General features: G+C 41.7%; 1 protein-coding gene across 2 annotated transcripts; it reads right to left on the bottom strand.

Annotated features, from left to right (window-relative positions):
• Positions 1-3,440: 3,440 nt before the first annotated feature.
• LOC144085418 (crystallin J1A-like) lies at positions 3,441-12,644 on the bottom strand. Of its 2 annotated transcripts, none has more exons than XM_077614664.1 (10): positions 12,439-12,644; positions 12,268-12,331; positions 11,016-11,192; positions 9,543-9,641; positions 9,347-9,439; positions 9,110-9,266; positions 7,769-7,884; positions 7,592-7,669; positions 6,367-6,506; positions 3,441-3,871 (listed from the first exon to the last, which is right to left on the bottom strand). In XM_077614664.1, exons 2-10 carry the CDS (start codon positions 12,329-12,331, stop codon positions 3,722-3,724), a joined length of 1,074 nt encoding a protein of 357 aa, XP_077470790.1. In that variant the 5' UTR covers positions 12,439-12,644; the 3' UTR covers positions 3,441-3,721. The 2 variants fall into 2 exon arrangements, with proteins under 2 accessions (XP_077470790.1, XP_077470791.1); XM_077614665.1 differs by having other exon boundaries at positions 3,441-3,840; positions 12,439-12,642.
• Between the last annotated feature and the right edge of the window lie 10,557 nt (positions 12,645-23,201).

Genomic DNA, 23,201 nt, shown 5'->3' with positions numbered 1-23,201 from the left:
AGCAGTGCTGGGCGGGGTTGTGGTGAGGTGTGCAAACCTGTTAAAGCCAATGGGAGCTTTACTAAGTCATGGCAGTCTCAATTTATGAATTACAGTAAATCTAAAACTTGTATGAAGTTAATGGTACTTCAACTATGTGACAAAAAATAAAATGTACGAAATGAAAATTAAATTTGTATGATTAGAATCTACATGAAAGCATAATTCTAATTATGGCAAAAATCATTATTCTTTGACAAGTAATAAAGATATAGTCATTTAAAAGTTGGGAAAGTAGAGCTATTTTTGGTCAGCGGGTTTAATAGAAATTCAATATGTCGCCCGATCTGATTTTGTGAGCAAATTTTCCAATGGTTCGAGGTCAAGGACTCTAACTTGCTTATTTTCTCACAGATTGCCTTAAAACAAGACACCTTCGGGGAAACTAGTCAATTCTAAAAAGGGTCCTTAAACACAAAATCACGCCAAATAAGACAACAACAACACAAAACCAAGTGTATATTCGCACCAGGAAAGTCCTTGTTTGACTTTCTTTGGTCCAGACCAAAATACAAGCATATAACTTTTTTGGTTTAGTGTGCTTCCTTTTCAAAATGCAATTTTTGCAAGAGTTTCAGGATTTGAAACAAATATATACATTTGAAATCATTGGACAAAACAGTCTGGCTGGGGCAACATAAATGTAAATGTGCCACCCCTATCCCTCATATAGCGACCTCCACCATGTTTCGCATAGAAATGAGCCGAGATCACTTTCCTCGCGAGGTCACAGCTCTTTTTTCCGCACCATAGCAATTTTTGGGGGGGTTTAGTGCAAACCAAACAGGGCAGTTTGAATACGCCCTAAAACTCATTCCCTCTGAGGAAGAGGAGGAAAACAATATCAAAAGTCAAAGTAGGAAAGAAACTCAGGTAGCTTACACATATACTCAGTCTTTATACAGTTATACCTCTACTTACGAATGCCTCGAGGTACGAAATTATCAGGTTACGACATTTTTTATATGTAAATGAGTGAGACTGAGATACGAAAAAGATCCAATTTACGAAATCCCCCAAAAAGTAAATGCATTTCCTTATCCGTTATTTTATTTTTACATTGATTTTCACTTTAGAACATCGCTACCCTCTACTGGGCTCTCATTTCATCGCTCTCATTCTATCTCATATAATGACAATACAGTGGTACCTCGACCTACGATCAGCTCTACCTACGACATGCTCGAGGTACGATGAAAATTTCGATCGAATAATTCGCCCTAGATACGAGAAAAATTTCGAGATGCGACCAAGCCAGGTGGCCGTGACATGAGAGGCTGTTTATCATTGTAGCGCACTGCTATATTAAAGGATTTCAGAATATTTTTCAAGAAGCTGAATTTTCACCCGTGCCCGGACATTTGGTTGACGGACGTTTGGTCGACAGACACTTGGTCCCCGGACATTTGGTCGACGGACAGGTCGTCGAACGGATGTTTCATCAACGGATTCGCCGCCGGACATTTCGTCGAACGGACGTTTCGTCGCCGGATTCGCTCGCTCTCAAAATTAAAATCATGAGAGAGAGACAGAGTTTACTGTTGAAAGCGATCAACCAAGCATGTCCCTTTCCCCCTCTCATTTATTTTAGTGTGTGCATTGGAATGATAGGTGAAAAGGTTGGGAAGTTACCAAGTGAGCAAGTCAAGTATGTGACAGAAAGCATTGTCAGAATTCTTTAACACTTAACCTCATTGTGGGAAGGATTTCTTCTCCTGTGATAATTACTACATATAAAGTGGTAGTGGTACCTCTACTTACGAAATTAATTAGTTTCAAGACTTTTTCGTAAGTCATAAGTAGGTGTACTTTATATGTAAATACTCAAATTCCTTCCACGGTCCTCACACAACTGCTGAATAAAACCTGTAAAATTAGTCAGTGTCCCAATTTTTTATGAAACGTGAGGAAACACAAAAATGAGAGAAAATTATAAGGAATTGATTGATTAATGTCTTAAAATAAATAAAGCATATGAAAATGTGCCCTGCGCCACTGAAATATCTCCCTCTGCGGCAGTTATAGACGTAATACCAGTGTTTGTCCGCCAGATGGCGGCAAGAGCCAGTTCTACCAGGGCCGAAAGCCGTCCACTTTGTAGTACATTTTAGACCAAGGGTGTCAGACTCGGGTTGGTTAACGGGCCGCTTTAACGTCAACTCGATTTCATGTGGGCCGGACCATTTTAGATATAATATTTAGATTTTTTTTTATAAATGGATTAAAAGAACTGTATTAAAAGCCCTGTTTATTCCGTTTTTATACATCTAAAACAATGTTTATTTTAGCTTTTTTATATATTTTTAGATTTTACAAAATGATTTTTGATCTAAAAACACAGAAAAAAATTGATTAAAAATTACAATTATTGATTTAAAAGGGGGAAAATCAGGAAATTTAATATACATCTATACTCTTCATTTTAATTTGATCCTAATACAGAAAGTCGGCACTCATTATTTACTTTCTCGGGCCGCACAAAATGATGCGGCGGGCCAGATTTGGCCCCCGGGCTGCCACTTTGACACGTGTGTGTGTGTGCCGTGTGTGTGTGCCGTGTGTGTGTGCCGTGTGTGTGTGCCGTGTGTGCCGTGTGTGCCTGTGTACGTGATACTTTTCTACATGAGTTTATGGAGAGATGAGGCTTGGTGCAAGACAGTTCCTTGACAATAATTTTGGGATTACAAAAAGCTTGGCTTGTGATACCGAAGCAGGAGAAATTGGGGAAAGAGAAAATGATAATAAAATAATAAATAATAAGATTAATTCATCTTCCATCCCACTTATGCTCAAGGGTTGCTGGAGCCTATCCAGCGGTAACTGCACCAGCCCAACAGGAGATGACTCACCAAACCATGGCAGGATGTGAACAAACTCCTCCCGACGAGGCCCTGTCCAGCCCCAATGCATTGCTGTCCCAGACGGCACAATGCTGCAGATACATATATAATCAGATCTCCTGAAGTCCATATACCCTAAGCAGGATAAAGAGCCTTCTCAAACAGTCTAATGACGTCACCAGAAGGACGTTAGCTATCTCACCCAGTTCCATTCAACAGAAAACGGATGTAAGTGGCAACAAACTTACCAGTCGTCAATGGGACACTCGGTAAAAAGCCAAAGTACTACCGGCTAGGCATTTTTCTGGCAGAACCGAGAAGTTTCATGAAGATGCAGAGAAAGTCAGGGATGTGATGGGCCAGGTTGGGGTCCAAGCAATGCAAGGTGGGAAGCTAGCATTAAGCTGTCATCTTACTCCTTGTTACGTGATCACGATTCCTGGCATTGACAGTTTCCTTGAAATGAATGTACATAGGCAATGAAACTGCTGTGGGGGGGCCGCTGAAAAAGCCCGGTACCACCAACCAAGGGGGGAGAGAGAGCGTGCAGGTCAGACCAGATCTCAATCAATTATTTTTTTAATATTTTGTAACCGAGACAACAATCAAAACAATGACAGGCTTTATGTACTGTTAAAACAACATCACATGTTAATTAAATTATCATCATTCTTAAATCTGTCTCATACGGCTTTACCTACGTTTTTTTATAATTGTTTAAAGCCCCAGTTTAACTTTCAGAGTGACAAAAACATCCAACTCTTGTTGACAATTTGAACAAGAACCTTCATTAACTGCACTGTGAAAGGTCAAATGTTTTTCATGAATGGTCTCTATAAAATTTATCTGAGACAGTAAAAAATTATGCGTGGTGTTTTGTTATCTTTATGCTGTGTTCTAAAACACATTGATAACGCTGAGTCTTGGAGGTCCAGGACGCTGGTATTCCTTCGAATCCAAGCTGGTAAGTAGGAGAAAATTTTTTTAGCAGTCTGGAAAACATTTATCATGTACATTAGGCCTGGGCGATATGACAATTGTTATCACAATAAAAAAAATCACAGTCAATGTCAACATTTTTATTATTATTCATTATTATTATTACGATAACTATCACATCTTTGGTCTTTCAAATTTGAAACTTCAACCTTCTGTGAATAAGTTAAAAAAATACTTTCCGTGTTATTCAATTATGAAAGTAGCTGTTATCTGACTTAAAAAAGATATATGATAAATATGATTTGAAAAAAGTGTTTTGTTGTTCTGTTGTGCAAAAAAAGTCCCTCCTTACACTATGAAAAGTAATGAATAATAAAACCTGCAGAAATTTTGACAGGCATCTTTATTTTTATAAATTAGCCTTCAAACCAAAATTTGCTGTGCAATATGAAACGAAAAAAATCAGCTGAAAGCAACATCACCATAGGCAAGTAGACTATTTTCAGCCTCACAAAAAGAAATGATTTACCTCACGTGGCCATTTATTTATCTGTTAAAGTTGGATGAATTTAACCCAATTTAACCCAAATTAACAAGTTTCAGATTTTTGCAACGTTTTCAAATCATTTGCATAAAATGGGTAAACTCCCTGATGTCAAGTAAGAAAAGAATTACAGGCTGTCCTCAAATGAGAATAGTGGGTTAGAATGGGTAAGGGAAATTTTCAATGAGGCTGCTGTTTGCGCACAGGTTTTTAAGGGAAAAATTTGGAGGGAAAAATAGAAAGAAATCCCTTCCGTGTCTTTGTTTAGATGCTGCTATGCTGTCAGATTTTTTTAAATTATTGGGTTCCCATGGCATCTTGCCCTATGTTAGCAAGCCAATCAATAACCTATATTCTTGGACGTCATGTATACAAGTTGGAGATAGAAGAGTATGGACCAAAGTTCCTTCCAAGTTGCGCGACTGTGCAATTCTGCACTGGTCGCACACCCTCTGCGCACAAGAAAAAGTATCCAGCCCAGTGAATACATGGCAAATGAATTAGATATGCAAGTTATTTTCTGGATTTTCTGCATTTTGCTGTGTAATTCAGTGAGTGACAGGTGTCCAGTCAATCATAAAATACGATGCAATTACACTACGCAGCCAATCGCGGTATTGACAGTACGTCGACTCCCCAAACCATAGAAAAAAAGAACTGCGGTTCTACAGTTGGAATGACTGTCAGAGTATGTGCAAATAGAAGAACAAGCGGTGATATTTTCTTTTTCGAGTGAGAAAGGTCTGCTCTGCAAAACATGCTGTGAAGCTCAAGTTGTAAGCATGTTTTCCGATGGAAAAATATGGACTAGTAAATGAAAGCTAGACTTCCTTAAGCAACACATTCAGCATAAAAGTCATTTAAATGCTTGTGCATATTCTAGTGACATTTATGAAGATGTTTTATTTATGAATATTAATCATGATATTTCATTATGACGAGATCAATTATAGGTAATAAAAATGCACCTGCTGATGGCTGTGTGATACTATTGTGTGGCCATAGCAAGCACTTCTGATGTTGCTAACAGTGGTCCTCGGTGTGCTCAGGGATGTTTGTCTGTATGCCAAGGAAATACTGCTGTTGAAGAATGAAGTAATGAACCTGTACCTGCAGGCTCGAGGGTTTGGGAGGAAATGTTGAGGGCTGCTGAGCTTCAGTCAATTGTAGTGTGCCTCACGTGCATTTTTAAGTAGAGCTAGTACAGTACAAGTACACAACAGGGAGACCTCACTTGGATCTTTTACTGGGTAAGCTCGGTGTTGTCCTGCACCTCATAATCGCTCATTTTGGCTATGTTATAGTCCTTTTGCTTTCATGCTGGCTGCCGGTCTATTGCCAACTCTGATCCTAAATGATTACTGTCATCCTTCCTTCAGAAAACCTCTCAAAAGCTCCTTCTGCGACGCCTACTGCGCCTCCTGAAGATTCTATCAATGATCCAATGCTTCTCAAATGTGACAAAGCACCCAATAACCAGCTTTTTGTTCTTTTTTTTCAATTAAGCAAAAATTAACTATTTTCACTGTGAGTACAGTACTTAAAGCAGTTATATTCTTCTTCATTTATACATTTGTTATATTACAGTCTTTCTTCCCCATCTTCTTCATCTGCTGAATGTTGGCCTGTTATGATCGTGGACGGAGGGCCACAAAAGAAGCACAAGGACAATTCTGGTCGTGGTGGTTTCAGTTTATTCAAAATGTATCAGGGCAGGGCACAGGTACGAGGGACCACCCACCAGTCTGGCCCTGGGCTTGACATGGTCTGGAACTAGCGTTAACATCGTATCAGCGCCCCCGTTCTTTGAGGTGCTCGAGTTTTGTAATTGCAGTTTATATTTATCGAATTTTATTGAAACTTTATTTTTCATGATTGTTGACAAAATTATTTGACAATAATTACTGTTATTGCTTTATCGCCCAAGTCTAGTGTGCATTAAAAGAAACAGGTGTAAAATGATTTCAAGTCCATACTGGGTGAAAAAATAAAAATGCTTCCTACCTGTGCACCCAGACAAGCACCAATAAAGGACCCTCTGCTACAGGTGCATCCCCCACAACGCATGGTTTCTCTGATGGCCTCTTCATAATTTGTAGCCGTCAGGACACCATGTAGCGCTGCTTGGAATGCACCAGGCAAACCTAAGGGGAGAAAAGCCAAACGTGATGAGATATCTTTAACTTTTTTTTTTAATTGCTGTATTTTCACACCTCTAAAACGCACCGTTTGATAGGGCGGAGTCTCATTTGCAGGTATATTTTGTTTTTTTGTCAATACATTGGGCACTTCTTCAGAAAGGGCACTAGCATGACACTAGGCTAGCGTATGTTATGCTAACCGCTAGCGTACCTACCTATGTTATGCTATCCGCTAGCATAAGTTAGGCTAGCCGCTAGCGTGTTTTTTAAAGACAGCACGAGCAAAACTAAGTTTGATAATGCTTTATTGAGGTAAAAAGGTATACTCTGATATAAAGAGTTCGACGTTCAACATGCTAGGCTCCACTGTCAGTCAGAGTTATGTATTCCGGGAATTTGATTCCAGCTTTGGCGAAAGCGCGAACAGTGCTGGCCCCGACACTTGAGCCCAGTCATGCACAATCCATTGTAACTCGCGACATGCATCACTCCTAAGCCTTTGATTCTCCTTGCTGTTATTTCGGCATCAACAATTCATTCCAAATCGTCACATAACTCGTGCGAGCGACGCTGCCTGCCCGATCTACTATGTTAGCCATCCGTTAGCAATTCGTTAGCAAAGCTGTTAAACTGTGTTCGATCCATGGCTTCAGTCCATTTTCCAAGCGTTCACACCAGCATTCTGTTGTCATTCACATCAGGCATTTCCTCTGTATAGCTCTAATATGCTGTTTCTTTGAGTATTGAGAGTGTTTTTGAGGGTTAAAAGCGCTGCGAGCACACGGAAGTAAAATGCCTTGCCACTTCCCTGGCATTCTTTGAATGGATTTACCGTAATGCTTGGAATGCGCAGGGAGGCTATTTTTAGGGTGAACGTTCACTGGGTTGATCGCAAAAAGTACCGTGCCGGCAAGAAATAAAACCAGTTACTCAAGCGGGCGGGGCCACACAAAAATTGAATTTAGTGCACAGACAAGGCGCACCGACAAATTGGGCTCATCGACCATTTTAGAGAAAATTTTAGACTTTTAGCTGCGCCCTTTAGGTGTGAAAATACGCTACCATTAAGTATTAATTCAAAGTGAGACCTCAGGTGTTTGAAAAAATTGCTGGGATAACCTCCTGGGCAGTTTTACTTAAATTCTCCTTCACCTGATGGATATGCCCTGAAATTACAAAATGCACAAACATTAAACATTAGAATTTCACAGTTAGTGACTAATTTGAGAAAAACTAATTTTGACATATCAACATTATACACATACCAATGACAACTTTATGCAAATCTTGTGGATCCTTTCTGGTTGGATCCTTAAGATCCATAAGCACGGCCTCGAGGACTCTTGGATCAGGACCATTTAGGATGAAATATTCTAAGAACCTGTGGAAAATATGTCAAGTTTTCTCAAGTATTTATATTGGTAAATATAATCAACTCAGCTATTTTGAATATCATATAAAGTATCATATAGAGTGCCAACATGCACTACGTCTTGCCATTTTCTGTTTTGTTGCGCACATCACCTGTGGAGAAAGACTTTTTTTTTAAGTCGCCATTGAAAATGCCTCCTAAATAGTGACGTTCCTCGATATGTTAAAGGCGTAGCACGCCATTGCGTTTGGTGTCGTAAAAAAAAATCTATACTGTGGCCTTCTTTTGTTCATAATTCAGCTCATCGGAACCATGTTAATGTGCTCTGCCGTGCGGTTAAGAGGGAGACACGCAAAGTGAATACACATCCTCTCTTGAGATGCACCCGTGTTGTAGCAATCTGTATGCTGCGAATAAATAAAAATAAATTCTTGTGAGATCCACCAGCGTAGTTAAAAGGTCCAAGATGTAGCAGCTGGTCTCTCCGTCCAGGTTGCCGTGCTTCACGTTTCAGCGACCGTTCACCACTAAGCGCTGCCGCTTTCGCTTGGCCAAATATATATATACAGTCATACCTTTACTTACGAATGCCTCTAGGTACGAATTTTTAGGTTACGATTTTTTTATATGCAAATGAGAGACTCGAGATACGAAAAAGATCCAAATTACGAAATCCCCCAAAAGTAAATGCATTTCTTAATCCGTTATTTTATTTTGAAAATATTGTCGCGGATGTATTGATTCTCACGTTAGCATTAATCTCATCGCTCTCACACACATACTAAAGTGGGTGTAGGGAACCTGTGTCTCGGGAGCCATATGTGGCTCTTTTGATAGGTGCATATGGCTCTCCGCTAAATTGTGAGGTAAAATATGGGAAACGCTGTTGAGAGAGCTCAGTCCTGAATGCATCAATAGGAGTGTTACGTGATCATTGTGGCGCCAACACTACCTCGAGTGCGGCTTTATTCCACTGGATTCTTCTGCGTGCATACTCCCATTGATTATCATTGATTAGCAACAGCGCGACAATGTTGACAAAAGATCTCAGAGAACGTTTGTACTTTAAAAGTGGTGTTATTACTACAAATAGCACACATTTTAGTGTATTTTTACTTTAAATTTTTTAGTATGTTCTCAAGGAACAACATTTGAAAATATGAATTGTTTATGGCTCTCTCCATCAAAAAGGATCCCGACCCCTGTACTAAAGGAAAGTATTGTAAGTACTCACATGGAAGCTACCAACGTCTCTGCCACACATGCTTCGTTGTTTTGTGTAACTCGAATTGCCTGCTCAACCTTTTCCAACATGTCGGGTTTCCCCGCGTAAAAAGCCACTATAGGAGCCAGTTTAGCTATTCCATCAATTTGACAGTCGGTCTCACAACCTGTAAATATTATTGCACTTTGGTTAGTTGTTCCTCGTCATTGTGTCATCACTTCTAGCTAGAACCAGAGCTTCTTTCACCTGTCTCCTCTTTACCAGAATCCACATTCTTTAGGAAGCTTTTTAAACTACCGTGTCTCCACGGTCCCTCAATGGGCAGCTGAGGTCTTGGGCCTAAAAAAAATACACCATAGCATGCAGGAGAAAATGCAAGAAATGTTTAAAATCTGCATCCAAAACATCAACAGTCAGACCAAAACCTTGAATATCTTCTTACCGCCGCTTTGCCTGTATGGATCATTCACAGGTGTGTCATACTCCGATCCCGGGCCAAAGAATTTTAGGGTGCGTTGTTTCAAATCGTCAATATTTAGACCTGATCAGAGGATTTGACAGTTGAAGAAAAATCTATTCACGGGAATAAGCATGAACCATAAGCAAATGTTGAATGATAAAATATTTTTCCATTCAACCACACATTTTTGTCCAACTTGTCTTCACCTCACAAGGGCTATCATTGCCATTTTAGTATGCACTATTTCATAAGATCAATATTTAGACCAGGGGTGGCCAACTCCGGTCCTCAAGAGCCGCTATCCGGTCTGTTTTGCATATGTCCCTCCACCAACACAACTGAATCGTGTGGTAAAGGATCGCAAAATTATTAATGTCTGTATTGTCTGTAAGTTAAGAGTTAGCCAGTATAAAGGGCGTGCACGCAAAGCCTTCACACTGTTGCGTAGCACATTCTTGCTTGTTTTTTCCATTATCACAGGTCTAAAGAATGTGCAATTTGCATACTTGAGCAACCAGCCTCTACAATAAGGGTGAGCAATTTTTCCACAAAAGGCCATAGTGTGTGCAGGTCTTAAGTCCAATCGAAGAATATGACCCCTTTTGAACATCCTGTCATTCTTCACCACTTCGCGGCTTCAACATTCGTTTTTTATATTAGCAGAACTGCCAACCTACGTCGACCCTATTTCAGGAGTACCCTTGTCCTATTTCCAAAGTATTTCCGGAGTGAATGCGATTCACACAAAATTGATATAAAATGTAAAAAAATAAGCATAGGACAATTTAAATCAAACCGTTATAATCATGTTTTTACATTACTAATTGAACTACACTGGTACCTAGAAATACGAGCTTAATTTGTTCCGGGACTGAGCTCGTATGTCGATATTCTCGTAACTCAAACGAACGTTTCCCATTTTTCTCATTTGCACAGCAATGCGCTGATAAAATAACAAACAAATTTAAACGAACTTGGATTACGATGCAGACACACTCAAAAATAAGTTTAATCAAACCTAACACTAAACTTAATTCTAATTTTGTTTGACATTTTGATACTTTTCTTCTCCCGGGTTGGCTCTTTTTGCCCCGCCTCCACACTGACTTTCAGTCAATATCGAGGGTTATTTGATTTTGTATTTCCTTCAAAATATTCCCAAAATGATGCACAAAAATGTCCTCACAATAGGATAACGCACGACTACTTGCTAACGAGAAGTAGTATATACGCCATTTGCATTGACTAACGGGGGAAAAAAACACTGAAAAAATGCAACGCTCCGCCCAGTGCTCGCAGAGACATTACAAAGAGGGAGTTGCGACCAGAGACATTACACGAGGTGCAAGCATTCGTAAGTAGAGGTATGACTGTACTTTTGTGTGTTTGTTTTTAATTCTGCTGTTCCAACATGTGGCTATTTAAAAATGGTGTCACTGTAGAGTGAAAGTCTACCTTCACATTGAGACAGAGACTCTAGCAGCACATATGCTTGGTCCCCATAGCAGCTCTGTTGGCCTGTCTCTCTCCTGTAGAAGGTGTTTGCTGATTGAGATCGGAATTCCGGATTAGGGTCCTCAGACAGGATCCTTTGCAGCTTCTGGAGGTCATAGATCCAATGGAGAGGCTGCGCTGTGAGTTACAAGTCAAACATAAAACAAAATTATATGTCAAACTTCTGCAGATCTGCCAACTACTCCCGAATTTCAGGAGTTTACCCGGAAATGCAAGGCAAACTACGGGACTCCGGGCAACCTCCCTAAACTCTGGAAATCCCCCAAAAATGTCACTTAAATTTTTTTTGAAGCAACCATTTCGGAAAAGCACCACATTTCCTATTTAAATGCCTTGAAATTCACACCATTGCTACGGCTTCCGGCATCTTGATTCAACTGCACTGTAAACTGGAAGAATTCGGTAACACGAGTGGATTGTGAATCATCCGAGTTACAAGTTCTGACGAATGATTCATCTTGTGCGACTTCAGCACATATCGATTTTGTGTGAATTGCATTCACTCCGGATAATCTCCAGAAATGGGACAAGGGTACTCTGGAAATGGGGTCGACAGAGGTTGGCAGCTCTGCTTCTGTGCTCACTATATCCATGTGCATTTTTCTGAGAGGGCGGCCCGGTGGCACGATTGGTTAGCGCGTCGGCCTCACAGCTCTGGGATCCTGGGTTCAAATCCAGGTCACGTCCACCTGTGTGGAGTTTGCATGTTCTGCGTGGGTTTCCTCCGGGTACTCCGGTTTCCTCCCACGATCCAAAGACATGCATGGTAGGCTAGATATGAGTGTGGGCGTGAATGGTTGTTTGTCTCCTTGTGCCCTGCGATTGCCTAACCACCAATTCAGGATGTTCCCGGCCTCTGGCCCAGTCAGCTGGGATAGGCTCCAGCACCCCCTGCGACCCTAATGAGGATGAAGCGGTTCAGAAAATGAGTTGAGAATGAGGGGTTTCATTTCTCCACACAAACACACTTCCAGGCTATACTACAGGGACATGAACTTTCTCACCCAAAACTTTTAGAGTTGGCAGTTAATTGATCCAAAAACAAAATGAGAAGAATTAAAGGGTATAATTGTTTTATTGGCACATCCGGTACCAGCATATGCAGTATTTAATGACTCCGAAATCATTTATAAAACAATTTATCAGCCGCCTGCGTTCTAAAGGGTGTGGTTGATTTTTTTTCTTTTTTTACCTGCTGCATCTGCAACTGCTGATCCGACAATAGCTCCAATTGCTCTACTAGCCCGCGTTGCCATCTGTGGAACAAGTAATATTATTATTACTTTGTCTTTTCTTTTTGTTGTTGAGCGTTAAACTGCAGAGTTTAATATCGGAACTACAACTTGTTTGTGTCATTAATTACCTTTAAATTAATTTGACGATTGCTCTGCGCAGGTTCCAACAATTTAGCATATAGTAGTCAGAAATTTTACCATCGTCTTTCGGTGTAGTAAATCAGTCTCGATATATCGCCATTACAGAAAAATAAAAAGAGTAAAGAGTCAGCTATCCACCAAGAAAAATCCCCGTGACAGGTTCTTCTTCTACATAATCGGTGGGTGCAATTTGACGTTTCGCTAAATTGCCGCCCTCTAGTGTGCATAATTATTTTTTTACGTCTATATATACTACTTGTAAACTTTAGGGCAGGGGTCTCGAACTCAAATTACCTGGGGGCCGCTAGAGGCCGAGTCTGGGTGAGACTGGGCCGCATCAGGATTTCCACAAGAAAAGCACTGATAAAACATTCCAACGTTATCAAATATCTTTATTTTTTAACAAAAAATAATGAATTAAATAAATTAACTTAAAGATGAATAAAAAATAAATCAATCAGTAATACAAAACCAAATAATACTAATGAGCATACAGTAGATATACACTGGCTGGCTAAGTAGAGAAAATGAATTATTTTTATTCCGTTTCAAATGTCTGTATTAACAGCTCTTTAACCTTTAACTTTCTGAACTTGAATGGAACATTGAACATGAAATATTCTGAACACGGCTTCTCTTGCCTACTCCTTGCTGCTAGAGACCTGGCAGCGCTTCTTCTCACATAGTCACATTTGGCTTGAGGGAGGAAGCAGTGGAGACCCTCAGTAGAGCTTGAAGATGCTCATCAGTAAGTCTGGACCTGTACTTGGACTTATTGAAGTTCAAGGTGGAGAAGAGCTTCTCACACAAGTATGTGCTCCCAAAAAGGCACATGGTCCGCTTGAACCTTCGGGAAAGTTCAGGGAAGCTGGGGGTCAACTCTCTCAAAAATTGCCCAAGCTTGTCTGCTTCTCCACTCACCTCCCTGAACTTGGCTTTGAGTGCAGAGTTGCACTGCAGGTCAATGAGCTCCATTTGAAGCTCAGGAGGGGCATCTTGCACATCAAAGGAGAAGGGGTCCGCAAAAATTTGAAATGTGGCTTTGTGTGTCTTGAAGTCTGCAAATCTGTGATCAAATTCCTCCTGTAGCTTCGAAATGGCCTCAACATACTTCTCACCACTGAATGGTGTGCCTGCATCCACGAGAGCCTTGCATGCTGGGAAATGGCAAAGGTTTGTCTGAGAGAGCTGGGCTTTCCATAACACAAGTTTAGTGCAGAATGCTCTCACGTTGTCATAGGCAGCACTGACAAGTTGCCCCTGGCCTTGTAGCTTCTTGTTCAGTACATTAAGCTCATGTGTGATATCAACAAGAAAAGCCAAGTCCATGAGCCATTTGGGATCACTTAGCACAGGATCAATCAACTCACAAACGGCGTAGCTAGCTTCGACTGCTGCATTACTGTCTTTGGTAGCCTTCTTGAAGAAATCCTGTTGCCTCAGAAGACATGTTTTAAGACTGGCAACCTGGTTGGCTCTCTCATCTCCCTGGTATTTTTCGTACTCCTCAGCATGTCTCGTAGTACAATTACGTTTCAAATTGTATTCCTTGTGCACCGCAACTTTTTCAGTGTAAATGAGACACGTCGGGGTGCCCCTGTGTTCAACAAAGAAATATTGCACTCCCCACTTTTCTTGAAACTGTCTGTGCTCATCACCGACCTTTCTCTTCACGGCAGGCTTTGAAAGAGACATCTCTGGGGCTCTGTAATATGTTTTTCCACTTGGAATGAGTCTCGGGTTGATCTTTCACATTCAGTCGCGCGGGTTTGTGGCGCATGTGCACTTTCGCTCTCCGTTTCAATCGCGGAGATGGCTACAGACACTGACACAGGCTGGATCACAGATCATAGCGCCTCATTCAGTTCTATGCTGAGAGCAGCGGAGGAGTGTGCGCGCCGAGCGGAGTGATCGGCCTCACGGCTTCTCCTCCGCCCAGCTGATTGGAGGAATGAATGAGTGAGTGAGCGAGGCACTGGACAGCCCGGCCGATGTCCCGCCCTCCAGAGCCGTATACCTCACCGTGATTGGTTCATTCAGCTCCGAACCAAAGTTCCCTCTAATTTTTTGTTGGTCTGAGCAGAAAGACAACCTCCCTGAGCGCACTGAGTACCAGTGTGAGCGACATCATCGGTACTCGGATGATTCGCCTAAAGACGTTTCGCCGACGGACGTTTGACAGACGGGCAGGTCGCCGAATGGACGTTCCACCGAACGTTCATTCGGCCGAACGGAGGTTTCGCCGAAACGGGATTCGAACGCTCGCCCCGCCGGATCGTGTGTGTACACGTTTTTCAACCTCGGCCCGCGGGCCATATACGGCCCGTTAGGATTTTTAATCCGGCCCGCCGCCGGTGTTGTCCAAATTATAGTAAAAATCAATGTTCGTCTACCATCAATGGCAGTCCGGGAGTAAGCACCCTTGGGCAGGCAGATGTAGCAGAACCGAGCCGTAAAATGACAGCAATCGGGTCAAATCCATCCTAAAACAGCATTTAATGATTAAATACAAATACTGGATGATATTGCGATGGAGGCAAAAAAACGTCTATAGACGTCCATTCGCCAAACGGCTCAAAATGCTCTCAAATTCGGTCAAATCCAGCTGAAAACAGCGTTTAATGATTAAATACAAATACTAGTATTTGTATTTAATCATTAAACTAACAAATACTAGTACGACCTGTCCGTCTGTCAAACGTCCGTCGGCGAAACGTCTTTAGGCGAATCATCCGGTCACGACATCATCATTGCTCGCTATCGGCACACCAGTATCACACCTGCCACAAGCAGGTGCATGTCAATGTTCCCTCTAATTTTTCATGTAAAACATGCTGTAAAACAAGAAAAACATGAGTGGACAGAGCTACTGCCACTGGCTGCCACTTAAACGGCGCCATCATGGGGAAAGGGGTAAAAAAAAAAAAAAAAAAAATTAAAAAAAAAAAAAAATCGATCTTTCATATTAAGACGGGGGCCGCAAATTATCGTCCCGAGGGCCGCAGTTGGCCCGCGGGCCGCAAGTTTGAGACCCCTGCTTTAGGGACTATTTTGTCACTGACTGTGCAGTGCAATTTGAAATAGCTTTACACCAGCTCTCACTTGGGCGAATCCTGTAATGCAGTGTTTCCCAACCTTTTTTTGAGCTGCGGCACACTTTTTGCATTGAAAAATCTCAAAGGACACCACCATTTAAACAACTTTTAATTTAAAACCATGTCGGCTATAATTACAATAGTCATTCTGATCAAAGTTTTATCAGCAGGAATAACATAAACCTCCAAAATTATTCCAAAATGTAATTTTTCACACTGACCTAATGTCACCAAAAGTTGATGTCTGCGGACCATGAACAACTTCCGGTTCGAGTGATGCAAAAATCTCATCTCATATCATATCATTTTCTGAACCATTTTATCCTCATTAGGGTCGCGGGGGGTGTCAGCAGACGTGAGGCCAGAGGCAGGGGACACCCTGAATTGGTGGCCAGCCAATCGCAGGGCACAAGGAGACAAGCAACCATTCACGCTCACACGCATACTTAGGAGAAATTTAGAGTCTCCAATCAGCCTACTGTGCATGTCTTTGGAATGTGGGAGGAAACCGGCGTGCCCGGAAAAAAACCCACGCTGGCCCAGGGAGACTCCTCACAGGTGGACCGACCTCGAACTTGAACCCAGGTCCCCCACTGTGAGGCCGACGCGCTAACCACTCAGCCGCCCTGATGCAAAAATAAGTAATTCAATTGTTAGGGTTATTAGTCTTACATTATTATACATTTGCTCGCAATGAAGAACGCTTTGCTTTACTTAGCTTATTAGTCTTACATTATTATATATTTGCTCGCAATGAAGAACGCTTTGCTTTACTTAGCTTATTAGTCTTACATTATTATATATTTGCTCGTGTGACATACTAGAGTGTTTGATTTATTAGTGTGACATGCTAGAGTGTTTGATTTATTAACGATTGCATGTAAAGAAGCTATGACGAGTTTGGATTGAATGTGTGTATCGGTGTTCGATTGTTGATCCTTGGATCCACATGGCAAGTGTGGGGCATGTTAAAGAAGATAGGTATTCGATTATTGATGTCTTAGCAAATAGCTTGAGGCACGGGAGGTGTGCTGAATCATTACAGTAAAAGTTGGATTGAACTAACAACAACATCTCACTGTTCTGATTATTTCCCCCTGTGTGTCAAGGTATGCTGTTTATTGTAAAGGCTGTTTGAGTTTGGGGTTTGTAATATACACTGTTTAGCATGTGAGAAAAGAGATAATGGTTATTAATGTTTATTTACTTTTGAATTACGGGCGTGAATGTGAGAGTCTCGGGTCACGCACATGGAATAGCATTTAGCACGCTACCTTCGGCCACCATTATCGTTGACAGTGTCTATAACGGTCATAGAAAGGATGTTATATTATTGATATTGCATTGTTTGCCCTGTTGAATAATAGTAGGACTACTAGAAGTTGTAAAAGGAAAAGATATAACAAGTTATGACCGTGTGTTGAACGAGTGTGTGTGTGCATTGGGTTTTGGATTCTAAAGTGTTGATAATATATATATTTATATATATAGGTGAAATTGTACATTATGTTTTGGGTTCTAACGTGTTGATAATGTATATATATATGGGTTTAATTGTATGTTATGGGTTTTTGTGTTAATTGATTACAGTAAAAGTTGGATTGAACTAACAACAACATCTCACTGTTCTGATATTTCCCCCTGTGTGTCAAGATCGAATGCAGGGTGTAACATTTTGGAGGCACCGCTGGGATTGCTGTTCAGATGTCCAGTGTCCAAGACCTGCTCACTGAATTCTGAGCCAGCTAAATCCCCCCACAAAACCAGGCCGATGGCAGTGAGAGGAGGTGTTGCTGTTTAAGAAGAACTGGAAGTTGACGGTTGAGTACTTGTCATCTGAGGCCTACGAGATCATCAGAGGGACAGTAAATACGTGCCAGTTCAGAGTTCACTCCTGTACAGTCAACAGAGCTCCTAGATCGTCAACAAAATGGAACAGTTACTCGAAGAGGTGGTAGGAACATTGAACAACCTGACGGAAAATAACCTACTGGAAATATGTGATTTTCTTAACATATTAAGAAGTGTTAAACGGAAATCGCGTCTATCATTAGTGGCTCACATTGTAAAGTACCTAGAAAGAGAAGAACTAGAGGAACTGCAGGATGAAGGCATGTCTGAATTGTTGAAACTGAAAGATAAAATATCAGATATGAAGCATGAAGTCAAAATAGATGAAAACGAAAAGCAAGGATCAAGATTGGAAGAGACTCCAATAACTTTGCCCCAGCTACCAGATGCTGCGGACCCTCAAGGGGGTGTGTCTCCCCAGCCCCAGCCAAGCTCATACTGGCGCAAGGACTTCAAAATTGCCGGCCAAATAGGTGAACCAGGCCAGAGGGACAAGCTGACATTCTCCAGCCTTGTTCATCAAATTGAAAATGGACTGAATAGGGGTTACTTAGATGTGGAAATTATTGATGCAGTTATCAGAGCTATCTCCCCCAGTTTGCAGCTACGTAATTATTTGGAAGAGAAACCTAACCTCACTCTTCCCACACTCAAATGCATCCTACGCACTCACTTTCAGGAGAGGAGTGCTACCGACCTCTATAAGCAGTTAGCTTCAGAAGTGCAGCAGATCAAAGAGACTCCTCAAAGTTTCTTAATGCGAGTCTTGGGTCTTAGGCAGAAGGTACTGTTTGCATCTCGAGAATCAGAATCAGGACTCCAGTATGACCCAAGTTTAGTCCAGCGTATGTGCTTGCACACAATACTCACTGGTCTCCAGAGTGACAGTGTGAGGGTAGATATGCAGCCTCTCTTGCTGGACTGTAAGACTTCAGATGAACTGTTACTAGAGCGGTTAAATATAGCCTGTGCTAATGAAGTGGAAAGGAGAAATAAAAAGAAGTTTAGTACCCCACAGGCAGCGACACATATTACCAAGGTGCATTTAGAAGAACTACGACCTACCAATTGCCCTGGAGAAGAAAAACCAAAACTGTCCCGTGAGGTACGAGCGGAGTTGACTGAACTTAAGGCAAGTGTTGCTTCTCTTAAAGATCTCAGTGCAGAGATAGCTCAGATTAGAGAGACACTACAGCGGGCTATGTTTCAGCCTCAGTCCTACCTCCCACCTTCAGTTAGAAGACCAGTTAGGGAGCCCCAGCCACCTTTTGCAAAACAAAATTACTACAGCAAGCCCCCAGCACCCCGCTGGAACACTAGCCGCCCTGCTTATGTCCCAAGAAGGTGTTTTGCTTGTCACCAGGGAGGGCGAGATGTGAAGTGCACACATTGTTATCGGTGTGGGAGTGGAGAACATTTCCAAGCTGGATGTAAAATCCGAGGAGGCAGACCACTAAAAGAAAAGACTATAGCAGAGCTAACTCAGGAAAGGGAAGGTGTGGTTCGTGTGCTTTGTGGCTCACCCAGTCCACTGGCCATCGTCAATCCTCCCAGCATGCAACAGCAGCAGGTGGGAACTCAGCAACACCTGATGGTGGAACCTGCCGATTCAAAGGCAAAGATCAGACGACTTAGACAAGAACTAGAAGAGAGGAATGAACAACTGCTCGACAACAGACACCAGCAGGAAAACATGGAGGAAGAAATAAAGAGGCTCCAGCAGGAGAATTTGAAGCTGCTCGTAGACGCCCGTGCAGCCCGCGCCTATCGCGATGAACTGGATGCGCTGAGAGAACGCGCAATCAAAGCTGACAAGCTGGAGTTATACAAGGCCAAAGTGGAGAAAGGGAGACAAGGGATGGAGGAGGCGTACACCATTGCCACCGTGAGTGTACGAAAAGCTGCAGAACGAGGTAAAAAGCACTATGACACCAAAGTGAGGAGCTCCGTGCTACAACCAGGAGAGCGCATCCTGATAAAAAACCTGACACCAGAAGGAGGAAAAATTGACAAGAGTATGGAGAGAAATAAACAGCAGCGGGTATCTCATCTTCAAGAGACAGACCAAGACAGTGGTTACGAAGATGACTTTCACTACGAGCCCCTCCAGGTGCTAAATGAGAGAGATGCCCAAGGGATGGAGTCTGAGCACAGGCCACTGCCAGCGAATCAGAGACTCGGAGTGACGGGCCCTGCTTCCGGACCAGTACAACGAGAAGATTACTATCAGCTGGAGGACCTGCCTGGTGAGGGAACAAATCTGGCTGTTGAAGATCCTCGTGATGATCATTTATCAGAGACCTCTCCGCCACCCGCTGTGAATGAACCTGAGGCGTTGACTTATGAACGGCCAAGAAGGGAGAGACATCCACCACGACGAACAACCTATGATCAGCTTGGTGTCCCCTCCTGTTATAGTACTCAGTCACCACATCAGCTGCTACCTGCTTACCCTGCACCAGGAGTGGTTCCTTGGTTAGTACACCTGCAGCCATATTACATTCAACCACCCTTTATGTATGGACTCCAACAGGCTTGAGCCTACAAGGGTGGCATGTATTATGCGAACATGGACTGTTACGGACTGTGATTACAGTTTCCATCCAGTGAACGTGGACCGTACGAGTTGTGGATTTTTTTTGAACTGTGGCCCTTGCCGCCTGGAGTTTTCATGAGTATCAGTTTACAGAAGAGGATGTGAAATGACAAGTTCGCTAGACTGTTCAGCATTACAACCAACAAGGGGAAGATATTTGGAATATACTGATGTCGGGACGACATTTGTTTTTGTGGGGGAGAGTGTGACATACTAGAGTGTTTGATTTATTAGTGTGACATGCTAGAGTGTTTGATTTATTAACGATTGCATGTAAAGAAGCTATGACGAGTTTGGATTGAATGTGTGTATCGGTGTTCGATTGTTGATCCTTGGATCCACATGGCAAGTGTGGGGCATGTTAAAGAAGATAGGTATTCGATTATTGATGTCTTAGCAAATAGCTTGAGGCACGGGAGGTGTGCTGAATCATTACAGTAAAAGTTGGATTGAACTAACAACAACATCTCACTGTTCTGATTATTTCCCCCTGTGTGTCAAGGTATGCTGTTTATTGTAAAGGCTGTTTGAGTTTGGGGTTTGTAATATACACTGTTTAGCGTGTGAGAAAAGAGATAATGGTTATTAATGTTTATTTACTTTTGAATTACGGGCGTGAATGTGAGAGTCTCGGGTCACGCACATGGAATAGCATTTAGCACGCTACCTTCGGCCACCATTATCGTTGACAGTGTCTATAACGGTCATAGAAAGGATGTTATATTATTGATATTGCATTGTTTGCCCTGTTGAATAATAGTAGGACTACTAGAAGTTGTAAAAGGAAAAGATATAACAAGTTATGACCGTGTGTTGAACGAGTGTGTGTGTGCATTGGGTTTTGGATTCTAAAGTGTTGATAATATATATATTTATATATATAGGTGAAATTGTACATTATGTTTTGGGTTCTAACGTGTTGATAATGTATATATATATGGGTTTAATTGTATGTTATGGGTTTTTGTGTTAATTGATTACAGTAAAAGTTGGATTGAACTAACAACAACATCTCACTGTTCTGATATTTCCCCCTGTGTGTCAAGATCGAATGCAGGGTGTAACACTCGCAATGAAGAACGCTTTGCTTTACTTAGCTTATTAACATTAGAAAACTCATTTTAGTACATCTGCTTGCAACCGTGTAAATGCTCGCTCCTGAGTTTGCCTAAACAACGTGACGGTCACTCCTCTTGGACAGCTGGAATATGGAGACGGTCGACTCCTCACACTGTTGTTCACACCGCTCCCTTGGGAAGATCCGGCAGACCTTCAATTGTTTTGAGAACTGAAATGCATGTTGTAAATCTAATGTAATAAACAACGAGAGAGATCCGTCTAACGGCAGAATGATCTTGGACAAAGACACGTCAGGATCGATTCTCTCCTGCAAGAACACTACAGATGAGTCTAATGTCTCCCTTATTTGTGCGTGCATCTGGGAATGCCTATTGGTGAACCTATCAGTAATGTTTTTAATCGGATCATTTTATCACTTTTCTCCAAATATTAGTACTTAAATCTCGAAATATTGCTTAAATCTCCTAATACGACGCACACAGACTTTGTTGATGCCCTAGAAACCAAACAACTTCCGGTTCATGTTAGAGAAAAATAAACAACCAAATGACTGTTTCACAATTTGAATTTTGTATAATAGTATAATCTATAATTTAATGTTCATCATATTTTGATTTTAACCTTGTAATAGTTCAATTCTAATCTTGTTATATTCATATTATTTTTTCTCTCTCTATATTACATTGTATGACTTTTTGCAGTTTCTAGTGAGACACCTGACCATTGCACAGTGATTGGGAAACGCTGCTGTAATCAAATGGAGAAATTTAAAAAACACTCATTTCAAGATTGAACCGTGCAACTCAGCTGGATTTTATTACCTTAAATTATTTAAGGTAATAAAATCCAGGTGAATTGAAGTGATAGCTTTATTGTCATTCTAACAAAACTACAAAATATGCCTTTCAGGTAACGCTCAACCGGACTGTTATAAAATCACATACTGCATTGGAGGGACATAGGCCGGCTGACTGTTGACTCGCCATTGACTGGGCTCCGGCCAGAAACAGTGTGAAAATGAAAACAATGGGTTGGAAAGAGTGGAAAAAAACATGGCCTTTCATTCCCCTTCGAGTGAAGAGGAATTATAGGTATGGGGGAAAACACATTCGAAGCAGTACACTTGAAAGCACAACTAGGGACACTGACAACTATAAGTTAAGGACAGGGGTGGACGAAGGGATCCATCCCGAGAGATGAAAGCAGTCGCAGCAAAAAGGTGCATGACACATCCATGCATCCTCATGCCGGTGGTGGGGGTGGGGTGATGGATCACGGAAGTGTTGACTCTTAGGGCTGTACAGTCATAGTTCATTCAGTCCATAGTTCAGCTCCCCATCTGAACTCCAGCAGCCTCGGTCGAGCCTTCAATAAACCAACTTGGGCAGCTGGTTCAATCCAAAGAATTCCGCCAAAGCCTTTCCAAAATACAGTGCCATAAAAAAGTATTTAGCCCCTACCTGATTTCTGTGATTTTTGCATATTTATCACACACAAAGGTTTCAGATCAGCAAACCAATTTTAGTATTACACTGAGACAACCCAAAGAAATAAAAAAGGCAGTTTCTAAATCAATGGTTCCTAACCTGGGTTCGACTGAACCCGAGGGGTTCGGTGAGTCGGACTCGGGGGTTCGGTTGAGCCTCTGCCGTGGAAGTCAAGACACATCGACTCATTGTCTATTAATGATAACATGCCCCGCTTGACCATCACTGCATGCAGATAATCACGTGACATTGCTTGGCCAATCAGTGCTGAGAGGAATTCATATATCTTGAATTTGAAAAAAAATCATGTCATTTTACACTAAAGAAGGTTTCGGTGAATGCACATATGAAACTGGTGGGGTTCACTAGCTCCAATAAGGTTAAGAACCACTGCTCTATCACTAGCCAATCATAGTGTGTGAAAACGCTGAGGTATCCCTATGCCAGCGAAAGGCCTTGCTGTTGGCAACTCGAAATCTGATTGGTTAAAGCAACAGTTTTATCAACACTTATTCTATGCTCCAGGGCCTGAAGAACTGATTGTGAAGGCCCCCAGGTAGAGATTTCTGACCCAGGCCAAAAATATAATGGCTGAAATGTCTCTCTTATCGCAATCAAAAGCCTTTATTGTCATTATACAA

Source organism: Stigmatopora argus, chromosome 12, assembly GCF_051989625.1.
Source record: "Stigmatopora argus isolate UIUO_Sarg chromosome 12, RoL_Sarg_1.0, whole genome shotgun sequence".
Lineage (NCBI taxonomy): Eukaryota > Metazoa > Chordata > Actinopteri > Syngnathiformes > Syngnathidae > Stigmatopora > Stigmatopora argus.
Note: the sequence above shows the minus strand (reverse complement) of the source record. Positions and strands in the feature narration are given on the sequence as shown.